Source organism: Rattus norvegicus, chromosome 7 (genome assembly GCF_036323735.1).
Source record: "Rattus norvegicus strain BN/NHsdMcwi chromosome 7, GRCr8, whole genome shotgun sequence".
Taxonomy (NCBI): Eukaryota; Metazoa; Chordata; class Mammalia; order Rodentia; family Muridae; genus Rattus; species Rattus norvegicus.
This window is the reverse complement of record NC_086025.1, coordinates 22347620-22369710: the sequence shown is the minus strand read 5'-3', so window position 1 is coordinate 22369710 and position 22091 is coordinate 22347620. Positions and strand designations below refer to the sequence as shown.

General features: G+C 48.0%; 1 protein-coding gene across 10 annotated transcripts in view; it reads right to left on the bottom strand.

Annotated features, from left to right (window-relative positions):
* Positions 1-22091, bottom strand: part of Slc41a2 (solute carrier family 41 member 2) — a 107467-nt gene that overhangs the window by 9054 nt on the left and 76322 nt on the right. For all 10 annotated transcript variants that reach the window (XM_063263757.1, NM_001401081.1, NM_001108742.2 and 7 more), the window contains 2 exons: positions 18186-18317; positions 16898-17046 (listed from right to left, as the gene is read on the bottom strand). In XM_063263757.1, coding sequence (XP_063119827.1) covers positions 16898-17046; positions 18186-18317 — 281 coding nt within the window. The remainder of the gene's footprint in view (positions 1-16897; positions 17047-18185; positions 18318-22091) is intronic.

Below are 22091 nucleotides of genomic sequence, written 5' to 3'. Positions count from 1 at the left end.
AAATGAGCTACCGTGCGTTCAACCGATGAAGTCAGTGTTCAGAACATTCTGAGAGACTACTGAGAACTCCTACAGTTCACAAGAAGAATCCCAACACGAGAGAAGAGAGACCCAAGAGCCAAGAAACAAGATGCTTGACCTCACTGAGAAGGAGACACACAGATCGTTTTGGCTTTTCCCGAGAGGTGAGCGTGAAGTGGAAGGCAGTGTTGTGTATTCCATTCCACGCTCGTGTCAAGGAAAAAGTAAACTGCAAACCGCGGTAACAGCAAACACCGTCTCTTAAATGGTCTGTAATGGGACCCTGTGGCATTCAAAGAGGCCCACGTGCACGAGCCGATTTACTTCCCAGACCAGACTTGTAATACAGGATGGGCTAGCATCCCTCATTGGCACAGGAGAAAACTAAACAGAGCGTAAGAAAATGGCTCAGAGCATTAGTGCTGGGAACCGTGGGGCTAGCGTTGACCGCACTCAGGGAGGCCCTGGGCCACCCATTGAGGCTGAGTGTAAAAAGTCTACAACACAAAAAAGGATGAGTCTTTATCAAACACAAGGAGAAAGGAGAAAGAGTGTCATGGAAGATACCCTGCTAGCAGGAGAAACCAAGATAGGAAAACCATTGCCAAGGTGGTTGGGGAGGTCCTTGAAGACAAAGAGGAAACAGTGGAAGAAGAAGAAAATAAAGACGGGGGGGGGGGGGGGATGAGAAGGCAGGGGAAAATCTAAAGAGGAAGAGAGGAAGAGAGGAAAACCAGAAGAGCAAAGCTGTCCTCAGCAGCAGCGGCACGGGGCACAGTGGCTCCTCTGCTGGAGTGTCCAGAGGGCTGGGGACACGGCCCTGCTTGTGGAGCACTCGTCTTCTAAGCATGAAGGCCCAAAGTCAACCAAGAACCCATGGTAAAGACCAGGTGGGGTACGACACAGCATCGAGGCCATGGGGAGCAAAACAGGAAGAGAGGGAGAGAGGGAGGGAGGGAGGGAGGGAGGGAGGGAGGGAGGGAGACACAGAGAGAGAGAGAGACAGAGACAGAGACACAGAGAGACAGAGACAGAGACAGACAGAGAGACCAAGTCTCAAAACAAAGCGGGGGAAATAGAGGGAATGACATCCAAGGTGGTCGGTCCTCGGGCCACACAGACACACACAGGCATCCACACAAGCATCAAGCATGAATGAAACACATACAAGACAATGTAATAAAAATGTTTGTGTGCCCCTGATTTATTAGGTGTGTGTGTGTGTGTGTGTGTGTGTGTGTGTGTGTGTGTGTGTGTGTGTGTGTGTGTGTGATGGCACATGGATAGAGCTCAGAGGACAAGTCGGTTCCCAGGATGGCGATGCCAGGTCGAGCACCTTTAGGGCAAAGGTGACGGTAAGACAGACTGTCCAGTCACAGGAGCGGACACGGGTCACTCTCCTGGAGGACAACAGTCAGCAGGTGTCATATGCAGATCCCATGCAGAGGACAACCGTCTGTATGTGTTACATGCAGATTCCATGCAGAAACAATGTCCTGCTCTCTTCTCATTCCCTGAAGTACCAGGATAGAAGGAGAAACTTTTCAGGGCTAAGGAAAGGGGCCTCTCCTGTTCTCAGGTCCCTGGGTATTCCCATAGGATCAAAAGCAAAACCTCAGGGTCCTTATGGAAAGCTAGAGAAACTCCTTGGCGTATACTGAGAGGGAAGCAAAGAGCTGTTCTGAAAGCCAAGAGCTGGACAGGACCTGGCGGAGAAGGCCTGTACTGTCTCAGGTCAGACCCGTGGCCACAGACAGAGTGTACCATGAACGGCAAAGGACAGGCCTGTGTGACAATGTATCAAAAGCCTAAGGTTGACAGTAAAGAGCTGCAGCTCTGTAAAGCACAACACTTTAATACAGATCCCAGACATTAAAAATAACACAGTATCCATACATCAGCACAGGTGCAGAGAGCCAGCCACAGGTCAGGGTGCCGATAGCGAGGAGTGGAATGAAGTTGAGTAGGAGTGGCGTGTGGGTGGCACTTACATGTGGCTGGCTCTGGCACTGTACACAATGCCATCTAAGGCTGCCCCAGTGCCTACCTCATACAGCCTCCACCACTGTCAGTCGGCACCGACAGCTCAGAATTTAAAGGTGACTGTAACAGAAGTGTGAGCGCCGGTCCTAACACCGCCAAGTGCTGTGACCTTTCCTCCGTGCCTCGGTTCTTTAGAATGAGTGGACTTGCCTTTACAGTGCGTTCTAACTGTAAACTACGGAGGGAAGAGCCTCTGTCACACATGGTCACACATACGTGGTGACCTCTTCTGTGTGCTCTCTCTTCCAGATTCTTACCCCATGTGCGCTGTTCAACAGGCCCCAGAGTCAAGTCAGCTTCTTATGTGATTTCTCTTAAAAGACGATGTAATGACTTTAAACAGGTTTACATTTTTAAAACTTTTTTTTTCAGGTAGGCAAAATATTTTCATGCTTTCTCGGATCTCTGGGTATAAATTACAAAAATCGCGGTGAATATCAGAGCCTTCTTAATGCAATATGTTTTGCCTCAAAATTAAATCATTCATTAAGGAACAAACGCTTTCACAGCAGACACCAAACCGAGGGTACACCGTGTTTTAACATCGCCTGCTCTGTATGAAATATTCATGCCTCCTCTGGGTAAATATGCCTTCTAAAAGGCAACTTTGTAGCCCTGGCTAATTATGCAAGTTATAAATGCGCTGCTTAGAATTTAAATAAATATGTGAGCACAAGAATATATATTTGCTTTGGCCGCTATTGCCTTTCTCGCCGGCTCCTCCTTGAGCTCAGATCAACATTCGCATGCATTAGCAGTCCTTCAGAGCCGTGGATGCCAACCAGAGGCTGTACCGTGTGAAGAAGGAGCCTGTACTGTGTGAAGAAGGGTGACTGCTTTGGAGGAGGAAGGCTCAGGAATGTGACACAGATAAACCTCAGAAACAGCAATGAGGACAGTCCTTCCCAACTCAGAACTTTGCAAAGGCTGAATTCATGCCCTCTGAAACACAGGCTGTCTCCAGGCTGAAAACCACCCACTGAATAAACCACTGAAATACTAGAGAGCAGCTAGGATTTAAATGGCAGGGAGTCACTCAGGATTGGCAGTGGGGCAGGAATTCAGTCTCCTCCGATACTTAGATAAAGCGTCTTTCTGATCTGACACGTCTTGATGAGGTTTTTGTGGGAGTGCTGCTTAGTTCTGACAGGCGACAGGCTTTGCTCTTGAGGACTATGGTGGGCACTGTCGTCTTTATCTGCAGAGGGGAAACTTGGATAGAGAAAGGCTATGTGAGTTGTCTGGTCAGGGAACCACAGAGAATAAGTCCAACTGAGGCTGTTGAACTCCAAAGCCTACACTGTCCCCCACCCCATCCCAGGCTGGCTGTGAGGAACAGAGACTGAAAGCAGCCAGGAAAATAAAGGTTTCTACCTGTAGATAAATACGAGGCACGGCCAGATCCAAGCCTTAGACAGACACCCCTCCCAGATGAGCATCATGAGACGACTTCATTGCAAACAAATCGTTCATTGAGAACTTCGAATGCTTATCGAATTTTGAAAAACAATGTCTTTTTGCTGTTGTTGTTTTATTTTTGAGACAGGGTCTTTTTGTACAGCCTTGGCTGTCCTGGAACTACCTCTGTAGACCAGGCTGGCTTTGAACTCACAGAGATCCTCCTGCCTCTGCCTTTTAAGTGCTGAGATTAAAGGCCTGTGCCACCACCACCTGGCTATAGCACTGTTGTGTAAAAGCATCACTGAGCTGGCAGGAAATCTCAGAGGTCTCTGAGGAGTGGGACACGGCATGTGGAGGCTGCTGGCCCTGAAGGATCTGCAAGACCCAAAGGCTTTAGACAGGCTGCGTCACTGGACACAAACCACGCCCAGCCGTCTGTGCTCTCTGCCCCTCTGGTTTGGACAGAAGCATGGGGCAGAGAGCAGAAGGTAAAAAGAACATCTTCCCCGTGTGGGGCATCTAATAGAAGGTGCAAGGACTAGAAAGGAACTACCCTGTGTAAGGTGTAAACGCCATCTGCAGGGGAAGGTGGGAAACGAGTCTGACCACACACAGAGAAAAAAAAGACCATCCCTCAGAAAACCCCCTAACTGCAAGTTAGGACCCGAACCCAGCATCAGATGGCCACATGGCCTTGTCTCTGCACTGATGCTCTGGCCCGTGTGGTGGCAAAAGGTGGAAGGTGAGGACTTTGTGACTTCCACACGTGCATCAGGGCACACATGCATCTGAGTTCACTCGTGACCTCTATGGTAGATGGAGAGGACTCTTGCAAATAAGTTCTCTGGTCTACACGCATGCATGCACGCATGCACACCATACGATACATAAACAAATGTCATTTTTCAAGATACAAGCTGGGCTGGGTCATGATTGCTGGCATTCTGCCACCGTTCTCATTCTCACACGAGCATTTAAACACAGACCTTTGTTCACAGACTTCACAGATGTTTGCCTAAGTCAAACCGCCTAGGAAAACACTTCTTCACTCTTGATTGTTTAGCTTCAACACAAGAGTGCAGAGTCCCCAGTGTAGTCTTCAATCCAGGTATCCCCCGACCCCCACACTTCTGAGGAAGAAGCAGGAGGATCAGGGGTTCAAGGTCATGATCAGCCAACCTTGGCAGCCTGCAACCACACCTCGAAACAACCACACAGCCTCCACCATTAATGCCTGCATAGAGCCTTTAATGTCAGTATATGTACTAATTGTTATTTTCTTTTTGGTTTTATGTTTATACTTGAAAAGTCATGACTGTTAGACAGCACAAAACGCTGCTAAAATATGCATGTATTTTGGAGAGAGGAAAAAGTGACATTTTCTTTCATAGGGCTACAATTTACTGTGCATTTAAAACTTGATTTGAGGGGTTAGGGGCGTGGCCCAATGGGCGTGACTTACTGCACTGGAGGCCTACAGTTCAAATCCCTAGCATGAAGAGATGGCTCAGTGGTTAAGAGCACTGGATGCTCTTCCAAGGGACCCAGGTTCAAGTCCCAGTACTGACAGGGCAGCTCACAAGTGGCAGTAACTCTAATCCAAGGGTATCTGCTGCCCTCTTCTGGTCCTTGAAGGCACAGCGTGCACACGGTGCACAGACGTGTAGGCAAAAAATACATGAAATAATAGAAAAACGAAAAGAAAATTTAGAAAGTGAAGAAATTATCTAATATCCACACAGGAACATGATCTAACAGAGAAACGTATGAGTAAGAGCTAACACAACTCTCGGAAACAATGACTACAGAGAAAAATCCTAAGAATGTACTCAGTGTGGCTCTATCCAGAGCACACCAGAGAGAGCGAGCCAGATACAGCCCAGCACGAGGAGACACACAGCCAGGAGCCTATGCAAGACGGTAACAAAAGGGGGGTTCATAGCTAATAAAGAAAATCCTGTGTTCTGGAGGCCGAGGCAGGAGGATTACAAATTGAGACCCAGCTTGGACTATATGAGCAGCTGCAATCTCAGAAACAACACAATGACAGAAACAACTTTAGGAACATTTTTGACACAAGGCTGGAAAGCTGAAAAGACTGTACAAAAGGACAGAATGGAAGAAAACCATGAACTGAGAACACTGCTCTTGTATTCATGGAAGGCCTCCGCAGTTGGAACACAGCAGAGGCCAGCCAGTTCTCTGGACAAGAGGAAGAGACACTAATTAATCCAGTTAGCACTCTGGAAATGGTAATGAGGCAGCGGGACAGCTCTCAGAAGTCAGCAGGCGGGAAAGCGTGGCAGCCTCAGCTTGTATCTCGTGTCCCAGGTCTGTGCTCTAACTGCACACGTGTCCCAGGGTCTGTGACTGTAACTGCACACGTGTCCCAGGGTCTGTGACTGTAACTGCACACGTGTCCCAGGGTCTGTGGCTCTAACTGCACACGTGTCCCAGGTCTGTGGCTCTAACTGCACACGTGTCCCAGGTCTGTGGCTCTAACTGCTCACGTGTCCCAGGGTCTGTGACTGTAACTGCACACGTGTCCCAGGGTCTGTGGCTCTAACTGCACACGTGTCCCAGGTCTGTGGCTCTAACTGCTCACGTGTCTGAACACCAGGGGCTTGGGCAGGAGCTATGGTGCCAGATACAACTACATTTGACTTGGCTCCAGGAATATTAAAACATACGAATGCTTCCACACTATCGAACTGTGACGTACCAGGAGCGTGATGGGGACGGACACTGAGTCCCTTCTGAAACTAAGATCAAGATGAACCTTCAAAGGCTCAGAGAGGGGGTGCAGATGATCTGAGCCAAAGGGTGACTAGGGACATCGGTCCACGCACTCTGTCACTCGGCTCAGATGTTAAGCATGCACATGGCTGCGATGCCTCTGTTACTGGTACAAGGCTGTACCTGTCCTTGTGGAGCAGAGCTTGTGGCTTCAGGAAACGTCAGTTCGTTTAAGGTGTGCGATTCTGGTCTTCAACTGCTCTGTCACTGCTCTGTGGGAAGAGCTTTGCCAAACGTTTCGCCTCTCACCAACACTAGACAGACTCAGTGTATCTTTAACAACTGTGGTTATTTATGACTAACCTGTAAGACACACCAGTGAGATGTCTGGAGAATTCTGAGAATAAGACACGGCTTTCAAAAACTAGACCCTCCATGACGAAATACTCACTTTGCAAGGATGTGTCAGCTGAGCTCGAAATGACAAATAAAAGAAGTCTCTGGAGGAGCCTGACCTGGCTACATCCCCCCATCCTTTACTCCCCTTCTCGTCCCCCCTCTCCACTCCCCACTCTGTTATCCCCCCTCTGTTACCGCCTCTCCATCCCCCTTCTCTATCCCTGCTGCTCTCCATCCCCCTCTCTCCATCCCCCCTCCATCCCCCTTTCTCCATCCCCCCTCCACCCTCCTCTCTCCATCTCCCCTCTCTCCATCCACCCTCTCCATCCCCCCTCTCCCCATCCCCCTTCTCCATTCCCTTCCTCTCTATCCACCCTCTCTATCCCCCCTCTCCCCATCCACCCTCTCCATCCCCCCTCTCCCCATCCCCCTTCTCCATTCCCTTCCTCTCCATCCACCCTCTCCATCCCCCCTCTCCCCATCCCCCTTCTCCATTCCCTCCCTCTCCATCCACCCTCTCTATCCCCCCTCTCCCCATCCACCCTCTCCATCCCCCCTCTCCCCATCCCCCTTCTCCATTCCCTCCCTCTCCATCCACCCTCTCTATCCCCCCTCTCCCCATCCACCCTCTCCATCCCCCCTCTCCCCATCCCCCTTCTCCATTCCCTCCCTCTCCATCCACCCTCTCTATCCCCCCCTCCATCCACTGGCTACCTTCCCCCCCTCTATCCACCATAGAAGTGGAGGAGACCTTTGCGGCCCTGTCAAGACCTACCTCGCAGTGGGTCACAATGGTTTGACCTATTAACTGAAGGTTTTGTGTGACTGCACAAAGCGGACAGTCCCAGGCGAGACCACTGACCCAAAGTTCCATGTCACCGTCCTTTGTGCTCTCATCTCTATAAATCCCAGTTCCTGGTCCTGGTCTCTGCTTCAGAATCAAGGTCTTCAATGCCAGCCAGGACCTAGGGAAATCTTTCTACGGAGCGTTGCACTGCCAACCAAGGCTGTCCTCCCCCAGCTCCCTGACAGACACGCCTCACCGGGCTGTGGCATGAAGGCATCGAGCCCTCGGGAAGAGCTGAGCAGTCTGAAGCCGTCAACAACAAGAAAATTGGCTCCTTACTTTGGCAAACATGCTAAATAAAACAGTTCAAGGCCCCGAAGACATGAGTTAATTTCCTTAACCCAAATAATTACAGCTAATAAATAATAATCAAAAGAACTAAAGTGGGGGCTGGGAAGATTGTTCAGCAGTTTAGGCCCAGGGTTCGATGCCCAGGACCCACAGGTCAGATCACGCCTGTCTAACGCCAGTCCCACGGTTTCTGACACCCTCACCCAGACATGCATGCGGGCAAAAAACCCAATGAACATAAAAATAAACAATTAAGATAGTAAAGTGTCTTTGAACTTTCTTTTGACCAGCACTGCTAACATTTCAGGCTGAACGGAATTTCTAAACTACAGGGAAGCAATCTGGCTGCCTGTGGAACCGCAGAGACCGACCAGGGAAGAGCCTTCCCATCCCCCCTAAAATATATCTGATTATTATTATTATTAATTTTTTTGTCTCAGCCATTTAATGTTTACTGCTCAGTGTCTCAAATGCTTTTGTCTGGATACTGTCCCAGCAGATGTTTCTACAAATGATTCAACAACAAGGAAAGAAAACACAGAAGAAAGGGTGTTAACTAACACTTAAGCTGGAAGCCTTCACAAACCCCAAGTCAAGGAGGAGCAATGGGGGGTGGGCTTGGGGGGAGGGGTGTCTGCAGGACTCTCCGTGATGAGGACCAAGGCCGGGAAGTGAGACAAACCATCCCCACACTCCTACAAGACTGGCCTGTTCTCAGCCACAGTAAGAGTAGGTGTTAGGTGGTTTTAAGCTCCTCTCATCAACAAACCGCTGGCCCCACTGAGCAAGTTCTGGGAACTACCAACCAATGGAAATCCTAGTTTATAAAGTAGCCAGCTAGGAACTAATTCTTTCCAGGAATCACACAGCAAGAGACAACTAGACAGTGATGTCCACCATCAGACTTCTATGGTGAAATCCAGTCACTCAGGCTGGTCCCTGAAGCCGAGATCCTTTAGTGCTCTAGCTAAGCTTCCCAGACAACTCTTCCAACCCGTCACCACATGGTATTCTTTTTTTTTTTTTTTTTTTTGGTTCTTTTTTTCGGAGCTGGGGACCGAACTCAGGGCTTTGCGCCTCCTAGGCAAGCGCTCTACCACTGAGCTAAATCCCCAACCCCCCCCCACCCCCCCGTCACCACATGGTAAAAGCTGTCTTTTATCTCCAATACTGAGTGACCGCTCCATCGTCCTCTGACACTGTTGCTTTAGGAGACAAGGCCTCTCTGTAGACCAGATGGCCCAAAACTTGTGGAACTCCTCCTGCCTTAGATTCCCAATGCAGGGGTTACGGGCGAGCACGCTGTACCCAGCTGTTCTCTGCTTTATCACACTGTACTCTGGCAGAGCTGAGGTGTGTGTGTGTGTGCGCGCGGCGCGTGCATTCCTCTAAGTTAAATGTGAGATTCTGGCTGCATTCAGAGTACAGACAGTGAGACCCAAGGCAGAACATCTGGAGAAAGCTCTGATGCTGCTTCATTTTTAGGGCGGGGCCTGACAAGACTGAGAGGGACCCTTCCCCAGTGCCCCACCCACCCTGGGATCCACAGCGCTGCTTCTAAGATGCAGTTGTTGACTTTCTGTGGGAACCTAGGCATGCTCACCTAAAGCTTTACTGAGAAACATGATCTGAGGAAAGTACCTGGATATGAAGATCTTTCAGCTACCAGAACAGCAGCATAATATCACCACATACCAGCAGCCATAAGACCACACGTCCCACATGCCAACAGTCATAAGACCACATGTCCACATGCCAGCAGCCGTAAGACCACACGGCCCACATACCAACAGCCATAAGACCACAGTATTTCAGATAGGCAACTGAAGACTCCTAATGGGAAATCTCAACAATCTACCTGCTTCCTACCAATCGAGTCTCAAAGTAGACATTGTTCCAGATAGAAGAAAAGTTAGGAACTACATGCTTCCTCCTGCCATGGCATCTCCCTTTTCTTCACAGGACCCCTTTAACCAAAGCTGACAACCAAAACCAACCAAGAGGCAAAGGGAGACCAGTCACATGGAAAGAATAAAGCAACCAGGTGTGGAGCACACACCTGTGATACCAGCAACCAGAAGATGGCGGCAAGAGGGTCAAGAGTTCGAGGCCAACCTCAGCTACATATGAAGTTCCAGGACAACCTGGTCTACAAGATTCTATCTCTAAAAAACAACTAAGAAGGAGTAAAGAACGTCCTTCTAGTTGAAATCTGATGGATTTAAATCCTGAAGACCAAGCAGCAATGAAGACTGACCATGAGTGAGAATAAGGCCAATTCACCCTGTGGAGAGTTGAATAGGAATGGCCCCATAGACTCGTGTGTGAACGTCTGGTCCATAGGGAGTGGCACAATTAGTAGGTGTGTTCTTGTTGGAGAAGTGTGGGGGTGGGCTTTGAGGTCTTAAAACTCAAGTCTGGCTGCAGATCATGATGCAAAACTCTCAGGTCCTCTGCAGCACCATGTCTGCTACACGCTGCCGTGTTTCCAGCCGCAACCATGCACTAAACCGTCAAAGCTGTAAGCAGCCCCAATCAAATGTTTTCCTTTATACGAGCTGCTGGGGTTGTGGTGTGTCTTCCTGGCAATAAAACCCAAATGAAGACACAGCCCCTGGCTGCTTGGCTCTTTCTTTGGGAGGGCCATGTTGGAGTGTGAGCTGTGGCTCCACCATTAAGAGAACCAATAAGAGAACATGTCTCAGCTACTCAACTATTACAGCTCCCATGCACTCTGAGCACAGACAGCAAGATGCAGAACTAATACCTTCCCGAGACAAAGCTAATTAACCTGCTTTGTGGGTGGCTGTCCTGAGGTTCCCAGCGAGGCCACGCTATCACCATGGGGCTCTAAGCTTCATTATTTAGAGGACTGACTCCAAGGAACGAAGCGGAGTTTCAGAACAGTGGTGGGGAGGCAGGGCTGGTCCCACCACCATGTACTCCAATACTCTATAGTTACCGATGCTGATGTGAGACCTGAGAGCTATGATGCAGCCCGCGTTCCTAAGTGAAGTGAGGAGGCCACTGTCTGGACTACCAGCCTAAGCATATCCTACCGCGGTTGCCATCAGCCTTGTGGGCATGCTCATATTGAAACTATACCTGTGGACAATCACAAGCTGTTATCTCTTATGAAAAGGCAACTGTTACTAGACAACATCCTGATATCAAGTCTTATTGTGAAGGGTATCATCTGCTTGTTGAAAGTGGGTATGGGGTTTGCTGAGAATACTCATTTAGAATACGAATCTGTCATATTCTAATGGCATACATTAGATGTCATAATTTGTATGTAAGTTTAAATTTCAAATCTGAGATATAAAAGAACAGAAACCCGTCTTTTAAGTTATGTTACTAGGAAGCACACACATGTTGCTAAGACCAGTGCAGATAGTAACTGACCAGTCACAGCATATACCCTTTGATCCTTCCCTTCAGAATATCCAAGTGCTTTCCAAGAGTGTCAGACAGGAAGTTTGACTGTAGAGTTCAGAAGACTACACTACTAATAAGAAGGCAAGACCTCCTCTTCTCTAACTGCTCTTAACCTTCTTAATTCTCTTATACCCTGCGGCTTAGAGAAGGTGCACAGGGACAAAAACAGTGCCATCAATTTCTTTGACAGTGACTAGCGCACTGCCTGACGAACTCCTGGTATTTCTCATTTCCAACTTTACATACTGAGAATCTGTTGTCACTTCGCATTAAGGGAGACTTAGTTAAGATTTTTATCTTAATTCAGTGTACACATGAGTGCAGTTCCCGCAGAGGCCAGAAGAAGGCGTCAGGTCCCCAGGAGCTAGAATGTCAGGCAATTGTGAGCCTCGGGATGAGAAATGACCTCAGGTCCTCTGAAGAGCAGCGCATGCTGTAACCCACTGAACCCTCTCGCCAGCTACAAGGGAAACGGTTTTCTCTGTCTCGGGGGCAAAGGTTTATATAACGAAACTTTAATGATAAATTTACCGCAGAATTTTGTTCGAAGGTATTCGTAGCATTCTTAGTGATCTTAGTGATTTTCTCACGTAACAATCAGTACCTAAAATAATTAAAAGTTTCAGTGACAAGCGACTGTCAGTGTTTATGGGTTGCGTGAATAAACGCTTCCTTGGAATTCAATGGGGATCAAGGGCTAGAAACGTCCCCTTTTCTTTCTCCGCTGAGGTGCTTTTTAGCATCAAACATTAAGATGTCCCGCACACATCTAAAATCATCACGATGAAAGGGAAGAAGACGACAAGATGGTAAAGCAGAAGGGATTTTGGTTCGTGTTTAGTCACAGCGAGAGGACTGTAAAACACTGGGGCTTCTCACATCTGGCAGCACGCGGTGACAGTGTCTACCGTATCTATCCTTGCTCGGTCATCCGGGGGCATCTTCTAGGTATACCAGACTCATGCCTCCGTGTCACCGTGTCACTGTGTCACCCACAGGAGAACGTACTGAGGATGTAAACGCAGCACTGCCACGGCTTCTCGGCTGCAGAGCCCAGCGTGCTGACCCAGCTGGCGCTGTCTTTGCTCCTTCCAGGTCTGTTATGCTGTCCCGGCTCTATGCTCGTGAGAAAGACCCGGAGTAAAACGAACCAAAAACAACCAAAGAAACAAACAACAAAAACCTCTCGCAGACAGACAGATTCCTTACGACTTAAAAGTAGGGGGTTGGGGATTTAGCTCAGTGGTAGAGCGCTTGCCTAGCAAGCGCAAGGCCCTGGGTTTGGTCCCCAGCTCCGAAAAAAAGAAAAAAGAAAAAAGGCAGGAGTAGGAGCGAGCTCCATCGAGGAGTGGAATGCTAAACCACACTTCTGTCTCCTAGCGGCTGCGAGCAGTCAGGGGCACAGCAGCAGAAGCTGATGCTTCTGGAGAAGAGCCCACGTCTTCTCAAAGTTGTGGAAGGAAACACGCGAGGTATGTGAGATTCAGACTTCTCGAATAACAGGGCAACCTAAAACCAATGCTTGTACTATCCACAGCTAGTTGGCTCTGAGTATTATGGGATGGTTGGCGATACCAACCTACTCTACTGCTGAAGAAAGAACATCTTGCGTTTTTTTTTTTTTTTTTTTTTTTTTTTTTTTTTTTTAGTTCTTTTTTTCGGAGCTGGGGACCGAACCCAGAACATCTTGCGTTTTTAAAAAGGCTCCTGCAGCTGTCACTCTGAGGCACGCCGTTTCTATCCTTTATTAATAACGGCAACAATCTGCGTGGTGGCAGCAAACTGCCCTGTAACTCATTCACTCTTCAAAACAAAGGGACCGCCGCTACCCTTTCCACTTCTCAGAGGGGAAGTGTTTTTTCAACACAGTAAGTGAGCAAGCGCTGGCTCAACCCCACCCTTGCAGCCTTCACTGGTGAGGAGGGTAGCCAAAGGCACATGTAGGGACAGCCAGCTTTAATTCCAGCACTCAGGAGACAGAGGCGGGTGAATCTGAGGCCATCCAGGACAGCAGGGCTACTTAACAGACCCTGTCTCAGAAAGGGGAAGGGCACGTGAGCGTACTCTGTGAGTGAGACCTGGGCCTATTTCTCTTTCAGAAGGTCCTGAGTTCAAGGCTCAGCACCCACATCAGGCAGCTCACAACTGCCTGCAACTAGAGCTCCAAGGGATCCACCAACCACCTCAGGCCTCTGCAGCTACACACCACACATGCACACATGCACACAAACACAAACACCACACATGCGCACACACACACACATGCACACATGCACACACGAATGCACACACACATGCACAAACACACACGAATGCACACACACACATGCACACGAACACACGCGCGCACACACACACATACACACACACATGCACACACCCCATGCCTTGTGCTCATGCACGATTTAAATGAAATCTTTTTTAAAAAAATGAAATGTTTTATAACCTTGGAAAAATTACTTCTATTTCTTTCAACTTACAGGAAGAACACAGGGCAGCCGGGCATACAGACATGGAAAAGCTACATGGCGAGCACACACAGGAACCTACTCTAGAAATGGCTGTTCAGAGCATACCTGTCTGCGTGCTTCCCTCAGGACAGAGGAGAGCAGCGAACACCGGTGACAGTAACGACCATCTCTTCCAACTCTTGGGCAGTGCAAGCTCACAGCAGCAAAAGCATTGGGATTGAGTGCCCTGTTTACCAGCAGAGAGAAAGACAGCTCCCTGGGCAAGCCACGGTTGTATCATCCCTGAAAACCTCACATTTATACTATGTCGAACTGGTGTGGTCAGGGAGTGTCAGACCAAAGGCCCTTCAACTGTGCTTGAATTCACTGCTCTGGGGGCTTAAAGGCCACCTCTGCAGCAAACCAAAGGGGAGAGTTGTTGAATAAATAATACGTTAAAAAATTAACAGTGGCTTAATAAAATCAGAAGATTAGAAAGCATTACAGAGACATTGTAAGAGTCTCGATCAAGCTGCCAGGACTGGGTTATTTTAGAATCGACTCTACCCTCCCTGACTTGGCACCTAAGGCCTGTATGCATCAGGCTCAACCTGCCTTAAGGTCTCCTCTTCTCCCCCCACCCCCCGAATCTGGGTCTACCCTGCTTTCCCAGCACAGTTCTGTGCTTTCTCTGTGAATTAAATCAGGGATCTAGAGTCCCCCACGATGCCAGCCTCCTGTAGAAAATATCTGAGCATACTTATTAAGTACTGTGCCAATGTGTTTGTTATTAAGCAACCGTGAAGATAATAAAACACACTCTAAGCACATCAGGCAGACAGAGGATTGAGTCTTTTTTTCTATACATACTGCACTGTTCTGCACTTTTGAAACTTACTGCCTCTTATCAAAGAATACATCTCCCGGGGGCTGAGAACGCAGTGGCGTGTGGGCACGGTGTGGGCATGGTGTGGTGCTTTGCTTTATCGACGTGGCCTCTTCTGACTGGAATCCTCTCTATCCGCCTTCCCGAGCCTGCTTCCTCCAGGGCAAGTCCCTCCCCAGGCACCATCATAATCTGTCTCTGAAAGCGCAGGCACTCCTCACTGTGGGGACACCCAGTCCCTGAGGTTAAACAAGAAGTCGGTCCTGAGGAGCTGGGGCAGTTGAAGCACTAAGGCTTATGGGAAGAGACCCAAGTGGGAAAGGAAAGGATTACTGATGCCACAGAAAACGATACACAAAAAAATACAGGCAGAGCAAAGCCGCCTGCCTTGGTGAACAAAGTAGGCTTAATTACACACTGGCAATCCATCCATCCATCTGTTTAATTAATTATTTATGTATTTACTTATTTATTTGAGACAGGGTTTCTCTGTGTGTCCTGGAACTTGCTCTGTAGACCAGGCTGGACTCAGAGATCCCTTTGCCTCCCGGGGGCTGGGGTGAAAGGCCTGTGCCACCACCACCCAGCTTCAACTATTTTTTTTTTAAGTTGTGGTATAAGTCTGTGAGAAATATGGGACCTTGTAACAACCCTAAAGCACCTTGATTTGTTTTTTGTTTTTTTTGTTTTTTTGGTTCTTTTTTTTCGGAGCTGGGGACCGAACCCAGGGCCTTGCGCTTCCTAGGTAAGCGCTCTACCACTGAGCTAAATCCCCAGCCCCTTGATTTGTTTTTTAAGCCAAAGTCAAAATGGAATTAATCATGAACTCTAGGTTTAGGTCTATTACTTTAAAACTTACCAATAATGGCAGAAAAAATAGCTAAGGTATTTCAAACCGATGGTCTCTGAGAAACAGATTTAAGGACTTCGAACCTTTTGGTACTATTTAATATTTAAAATGTGTCCATTTACTATAGCAGCACACTTTTAAATATTTTGCTGGCATAGATTAATTATATATAATAATGGCTTACATTATGATACTTTCGCACACGGACATGATGTACTTTGATCTTCTCACAGACATCCCATTTATCACCCTCTCCAAACTCCTTTTCCAAACCAGGACCCCTTCTGCTTTCATTTTTTGAGACTGTGTGTGTGTGTGTGTGTCTGTCTGTCTGTCTGTCTGTCTGTCTGTCTGTCTATGAGTTTCATTAGAGTTGTTTACCGGAGCATAGGGAAGGGTTTGCTTACATAAAAGAAATTTTCTAAAGTTTAGGCAGTAAAGGCGTTCTACACAACACAGAGGAATAGACATCTTAAAAGAAAACAAATAATGAAACAGAGAAGGTTTAAGTAAGTCTGATGCAAATCTAATGGTGAACACCACTGTAACCCAGTACTCACAGGCAAAGGCCAGCAGACTACTAGTTTGAGGCCAGCCTGGGTTACATTTGAGTTTTGAATCCAGCTTGGGTTACATGTCAAGAAAAGAAATTCACCAAAAAATAACATTTAAAGACGTCTTCCCCAGAACTGAAGAACGTGAGCTCCTGAACTGATAAGAATCAAACAAGAGATAATTTATACCCATGCCAGAGTTTATCAGCACAGAGTTTAAAAGCTGCCAACATGCCAACAAGAAAAAGAGAAGAGGCACAGCTCTTACAGCTGCTAGGACATCAAAGCACACGTCACATGTGTGGGAGAAACAGCTGTGAGGGAAAAGCGCTTGTCCCACAAGTGTGAGGGGCCTGGGTTCGCACCTCCAGGACCCTCCGAAAGCCGGGTGCAGAGGGGCACATCTACAGCAGGGTGGGGGGCAGAGCCTGGAGACTTGCTAGAGTCTCATGGAACGGCTAATCCGATAAAACAGGGTGGAAGGCAGGCCTCAACATTCAAGGTTATCGTCTGACCTCACCACACATGCCTGCACCTGCACTCGTTCACAGAGACACTGGTGAACATAAAGGTTAAAACAAACAAACAAACAAACAAACCAAGTTCTTGCAAGAGATTCAGGAGCCAGATGGCTCCCATTCTCACTGGCAACTCGAGCAGCTTGAAGGCAACAAGGCAGGCTGCCTTCAGAGTCCCCAAGAAAAGTATCAGTCCACCTATTAATCTGGAAGGTGGGGTAAAACACCAGGCACCACCCCAAAATGTACTTCCTTTCTCTGCTTCAAGAATCTATTGGAAGGTATGTCATACAGGACAGGGTAACCAACAAAGGATGCTGTGAAACCCAGGCAACCCACGGGTTCTGTGTACTGCACTGTCCCAGTCTACTGAGACGTTAACTCTGTGTACGTAGACGGCCATCAGCACAGTTTCTCAGCAGTCTGGGCGAGCATAGGAGAGCTTTACACGCTGTCGTCTTACCTGGAGCACAGCAGCAAGCAGGTACACAACAACAAAGACTACAGTCAGAGAGGTGTGGCCGCTCTTCATCAGATGGATTGTGTAGAGGAAGATCAGGTGGCCGGGAATCACGAAGAGCAGGAGAACCTGGGCAGACTTATTGTTCACTCCTGTAACACGAAATGCCAGCAGCATTGAAAATCGCATGTGAGGGCTGCGGCTGGTGGTGCAGCCCAGTGAAAGGTTGCTCCCCTGTCAGGCAGTCACAGGGTTCGAGCCCCAGTACCGGTAGAAAAATAAAGTGAACCTGTAAACTGGGCACTGTGATCCAAGTTACCACCTCAGAAGACAGCCTTGGTTGCCTGTAATCCTAGCAAAATGCAGGCAGAGGCAGGAGCTCCTAGAGTTCAAGGCCAGCCCTAACCCAACAGTGAGTCCCAATCTCAGAAACACAAAACGACAAACTGAAGGTGACTTTCTCTTCTCGATACTACAGCTCACAGCGTCCGTCAGTTCAACTGCCAAGAGTAAACCTCAGTCATCTACAATCCACTTAACTCTTGAAAATTCCCCCATTAGGTGTAATTATAAAGTCAAGTAAAAGATGGTTGATTAAAAACTTATTTTGGAGAACATTAGTATCTACCATAGAAACAGAAGGAGAATGCAAAAACTGGAATGTTAATTTTATGTCTTCGTTAATAGCTCCATCACTGATATCACAGGAGGGGCTCAGTGCTAAGAGCACAGACTGCTCTTCCAGAGGACCAGGGTTCGATTCCCAGGACCCACGGGGCAGCGCACAATCTTCTGTCACTCCAGTTCCAGGGGTCTGATGCCCTTCCAGCCTCCCCCAGGCACACAAATGGTGCCCAGACACACTTATAGGTGAACAGCCGTACGTATAATAAAATAATGATTAACATTGTAATGGTTGTCACAGCTGTTCATGTGTGTGACGCGCTGTTTCCTGTCATCAGCTTGTCTCCTAACATCCTGGTTCGGAGTAAATAAATAGCCACACTTTAAAGCCAACAGCAGTAATACAGAAGAAAGGCCATCTGTCTCTCAGTCAAGGGAGCCACCTGGGTTTGTACGTGTGGCTCCTCTCTTAGCCAACAAGATGCCCCTGAGGCAGGAAGAGAAAGCCTAAATGCCACATGACCCACACGGACACAGAAGGCCTTTGTTCCCTGACATTAGCTCAGCACAGCATTCGTAAAATATAGGTTTGACAAGTTGTGCATGCCTCGGGTCTCGGCGGGCAGCAGTTCCTCACAAAATACACGCAACCCCACACAACACTTACCTGAACCAAAAAACGTCCTAAATGGGTAGGAGCAGCCTTTGGGCTCCTCAGGTAGTTCTCCGGGGAGGCTGTGTAAATGGAGGTAGGTAGAAATCCTGCTAGCCTGAATGGCCACCAAATTGCCACCGATCCCTAAAACAGTGGGGAAAAACAAGCCTGCAGGTTACCCTTTCACTTAAACAACTTCATAAATTCCACCCAGGCAAGCCTCTTCCTGCCCCCACGGTAGGCCAAGGAAACACATCTTTCCCTGGAACATCGGTTTCTTTAATGTTGAGAGGGGAAATAACCCATAACATTATTACTGTAAAAAAACAAAAACAAAAACAAAAAAAACCACTATTGTTTTCAAATCTGATTAGCTGTCTAATGTAAACGTAGGCTGGAATAATAATTTAAAAAAATCACTCTTACAATCAATTCATAAAACTAGGAAACAAGATATTTATGTTTGCCGCCTTCACGAGAGAAAATATAAGCTGGATTTGTTCACACTGCCGGGCTAGGTACCTTCTCATCTCACTGAAGAACATGAATTAGGAGTTGAATAAAATTACTCGGGAAAGTCCCACTTTCAGCCTAGAAACAGCCTCTCCCTGACTCAGGTGCAGAAGAGTCGATGCTGAGGTCTGAAATGAATTCCAAGGTGAGAGAGGGCATCCGAACTCTTTCTCCACTTGCAGAGTCAGTGAGGGAGAGAGAACAGTCACAGAAGCAAACGGGAAGCAGCAGACTCAGCTTCCAAGTTCTTACACAGGGCACACGGGCCAGCATAACCCATCAGGAGGCTGACCCGGGATACAGGCCATGTTTCCCAGACAGTGAGCGAACTTCCAAACGTTTCTAATAGGTACTTCCGACACAGACTGAGGGAGGGTCAGAGACTACAGTCAAGCTCCCAGGATACCATCTTAACCACTTTCAGACCTGGCGCCACGCAAATCATCTCACGTCAAGCCAAGCCACCTGGGAGGTGGAGGAAATGCTTTATCTGCAGGGCCCTGGGGTTTGCAGTTGCCACAGGATGAAGGAAAGTCAGCCAGTGAGGGGAGAGAGAAACTCTTGGTATACTCCACCCTGCCTCTCAGGACCAGGTTCAGGTGTGGAGAAGATAAGGTAAGGTAAGAGAAGCCTAGCCCACATCATGTAGGAGGAGAAAGCGTCAGAAGAACAAGACCACCAGGAGCCACGCCACATCACGCACACTCGGTCACACCGAGAACCGGCAGTGGGAGCCAGAGATGGAGAGACGTCCTGTAGCCAGAATACTGAAGGAACCGCCGTCCACAGACTGCCCCAAACCTACACTAACAAAAGGAGAGACATGCTCATTGCTAGGCACAAATAATATTTATCCGAGTCTCCAGTGGTCTTTTCTAAACAATGTCAAACTTTTAATAAAACTACAAGACAGGGCTAAAAGGAAACAGAGGCAACAGTGCCCTGAAATCAGAGGTGTTCCTCCCATTTTCACACAGGACAAGTTTGCACATCCATGATGCTCACATTCTTAAAACTTCAAAAAGATGTGCAAAACAGAGAGGAAAGGTGGAACAGTAGACAGAAGAGCACAAGTCAGCAGCAGAGAAAACACAGCGAAGAAATAAACCAGAAGCCTTTGACCAAGTGAACAAAAGAGAGGAGATTCAGGTAACACCTTGAATGAGGCAAGGCAAATTCAGCATCTATAACAGAGGGAGAGGAGAGGGGGAGGGGCAGGGAGAGGAGGTGGGGCAGGGAGAGGAGAAGGGGAGGGGCAGGGAGAGGAGGTGGGGAGGAGAGGAAGGGGAGGGACTGTTGTGAGTCTGGAGCCACCTTGGCATACACAGCGAGATCTATGCTAACCTTACTTAGGTGGCTACAGAGGAAGGCTATCCCAGAAATAAACATGTAAATGAGGTGGACAAGTGTGAGAGCAGTGTCCTTGCAGGGGACCCACTCAGGCTTCCAACGCCTTCTAACTCCAGCTCCAGGGGATCAAGGCCGACACTGCACACCTGTGAACAAACTGCCCCCTCTACGCACGGAACTAGACGTTTTTAAAAAGCAGCCCAATATTAAAAACAGAGAATTAAACAGAATTCACCACCCTTCCAGTAAACACACATTTAAAAAAAGGTATTATAGGGATATCATGAAATAACTTCCATTCGAAACTATTAGCAAATCAAATTCAACAAAATGTTCTATGTGTGACAAACAGGTCACAGCCAAACTGGGCTTATCTGAGGGATGAAAGACCAAGTTAACAGTGGAGGTAAATGAACTTAATTCATTAACCAGTGAATGGACGGGAGTGTAACGTGATTCTAAGAATATGTGGGGGGAAACCTGACACAACTCAACAGTCGTGATTAAAGGCAAAAAACTAACCAATATACACGCACACCGGGACAGACGGGGCGCAGCAGTCTTAGTAAGCCGTGTGAGCCAGCCAGCTATTAATGTGTAAAACCACCAAGAAATCTGGTCCTGACTCTCATGCTAAACCAGAACCCAATCCCAGGTACGTTAAAAACATAATCCAAAAGGTAAAATTGCTAAGCTGTAGAAAGATGACAGAAAGACAGCTGATGTTACAAATCAGCTCAACCGGGAGGAGGACGTGAGGGTGAATGGAGAAAGACCATTGCTGGGTGTGGATGGAGAGTGCTTCTCGACGAGATGAGCATGTGAGTTGGAAGACTGCGGGAGAAGAGCTGTCCTTAGGGGGGCGGGGGATGGAATCCACTGTGTGGGTTCTGAGGCTGGGGATGAGGTTCACTACAACTGACCCCTGGAGAGGCTTCTCCATAACTGCATGACCAAATGCCAATTTCTCTAGTATATCAATTAGCATATTCTCTCTCTCTCTCTCTCTCTCTCTCTCTCCCTCTCTTTCTCCCTCCCCTTCCCTCTCCCTCTTTCTCTCTCTCTCACTCTCTCTTTCCCTCTCCCTGTTTGTCTGTCTGTCTCCCTCCCTCCCCCTGTCTCTGTCTCTCTGTCTTTCTGTCTCTCTGTCTCTCCCTCTCTCCCTCCCCCTGTCTCTCCCTTTCCCTCCCTCCCCACGCCTCCTTTCCACTGTCACTCTCCGGAGAATCCTGACTAATACATGTGGAAAGAAGTCTTTTTTAACAAAACTGTAAGCATGAGGGAAAGTTTATAAAATTTGAAAATTTGGCTGGCCAGAAAACACTTTAGTCAAAGAGGGCAAACAAGCAACAGAGTGGAGAAAACCTGCAAACACGTGTAACTATCACCAGAAAAAGGACAGGGGATTAGCAGATTAGCAGATTAACCAAAGAGGTTAATCGAGGAGCTGGAGAGAGGAGCTGGTGGGTGAGACAGTTTGCCACACAAACTTGAGGACCTGAATCCTAAACCCAGCATCCATGTAAACGCTGGGCCTATGCCTAGCCTATAACCCGCATCCTGTCAGAACTCGATGGGGCTTGTTGGCCATGCATTAGGGCCAGGCTCAGTGAGGAACACCATCTCAAGGGGAAAAGGTAGAGAGTGGTAGAGCAGAATGCCTGACATCCTGCCATGGTCTCTGCGCACACACGTGGACATCACCACATGGATATAACACATGCTTTCACACACATGGGAGAAGTTAACTGAAATCACTAGTAAACCGGAGAGACTCAATCCCACTGGGCATTGAAGAAATACAGCAGATGCAAACGGAAGTCTTCACACCTACCAGGACAAGCAGAAAAAACTAATTCTGGACACATAAAGTGTTGATAATAACATGGAGCTCAACACACACACACACACACACACACACACACACACACACACACAAGCGCACATGCATGTGCGCGTGCCGACACCCTCCCTGGCTTCTACGCCATTGTACGGTGAGAGCCTACGAAGTTAACTTTTTCAGGTTCATCTGACTGACATCCTACAGCACTTGTC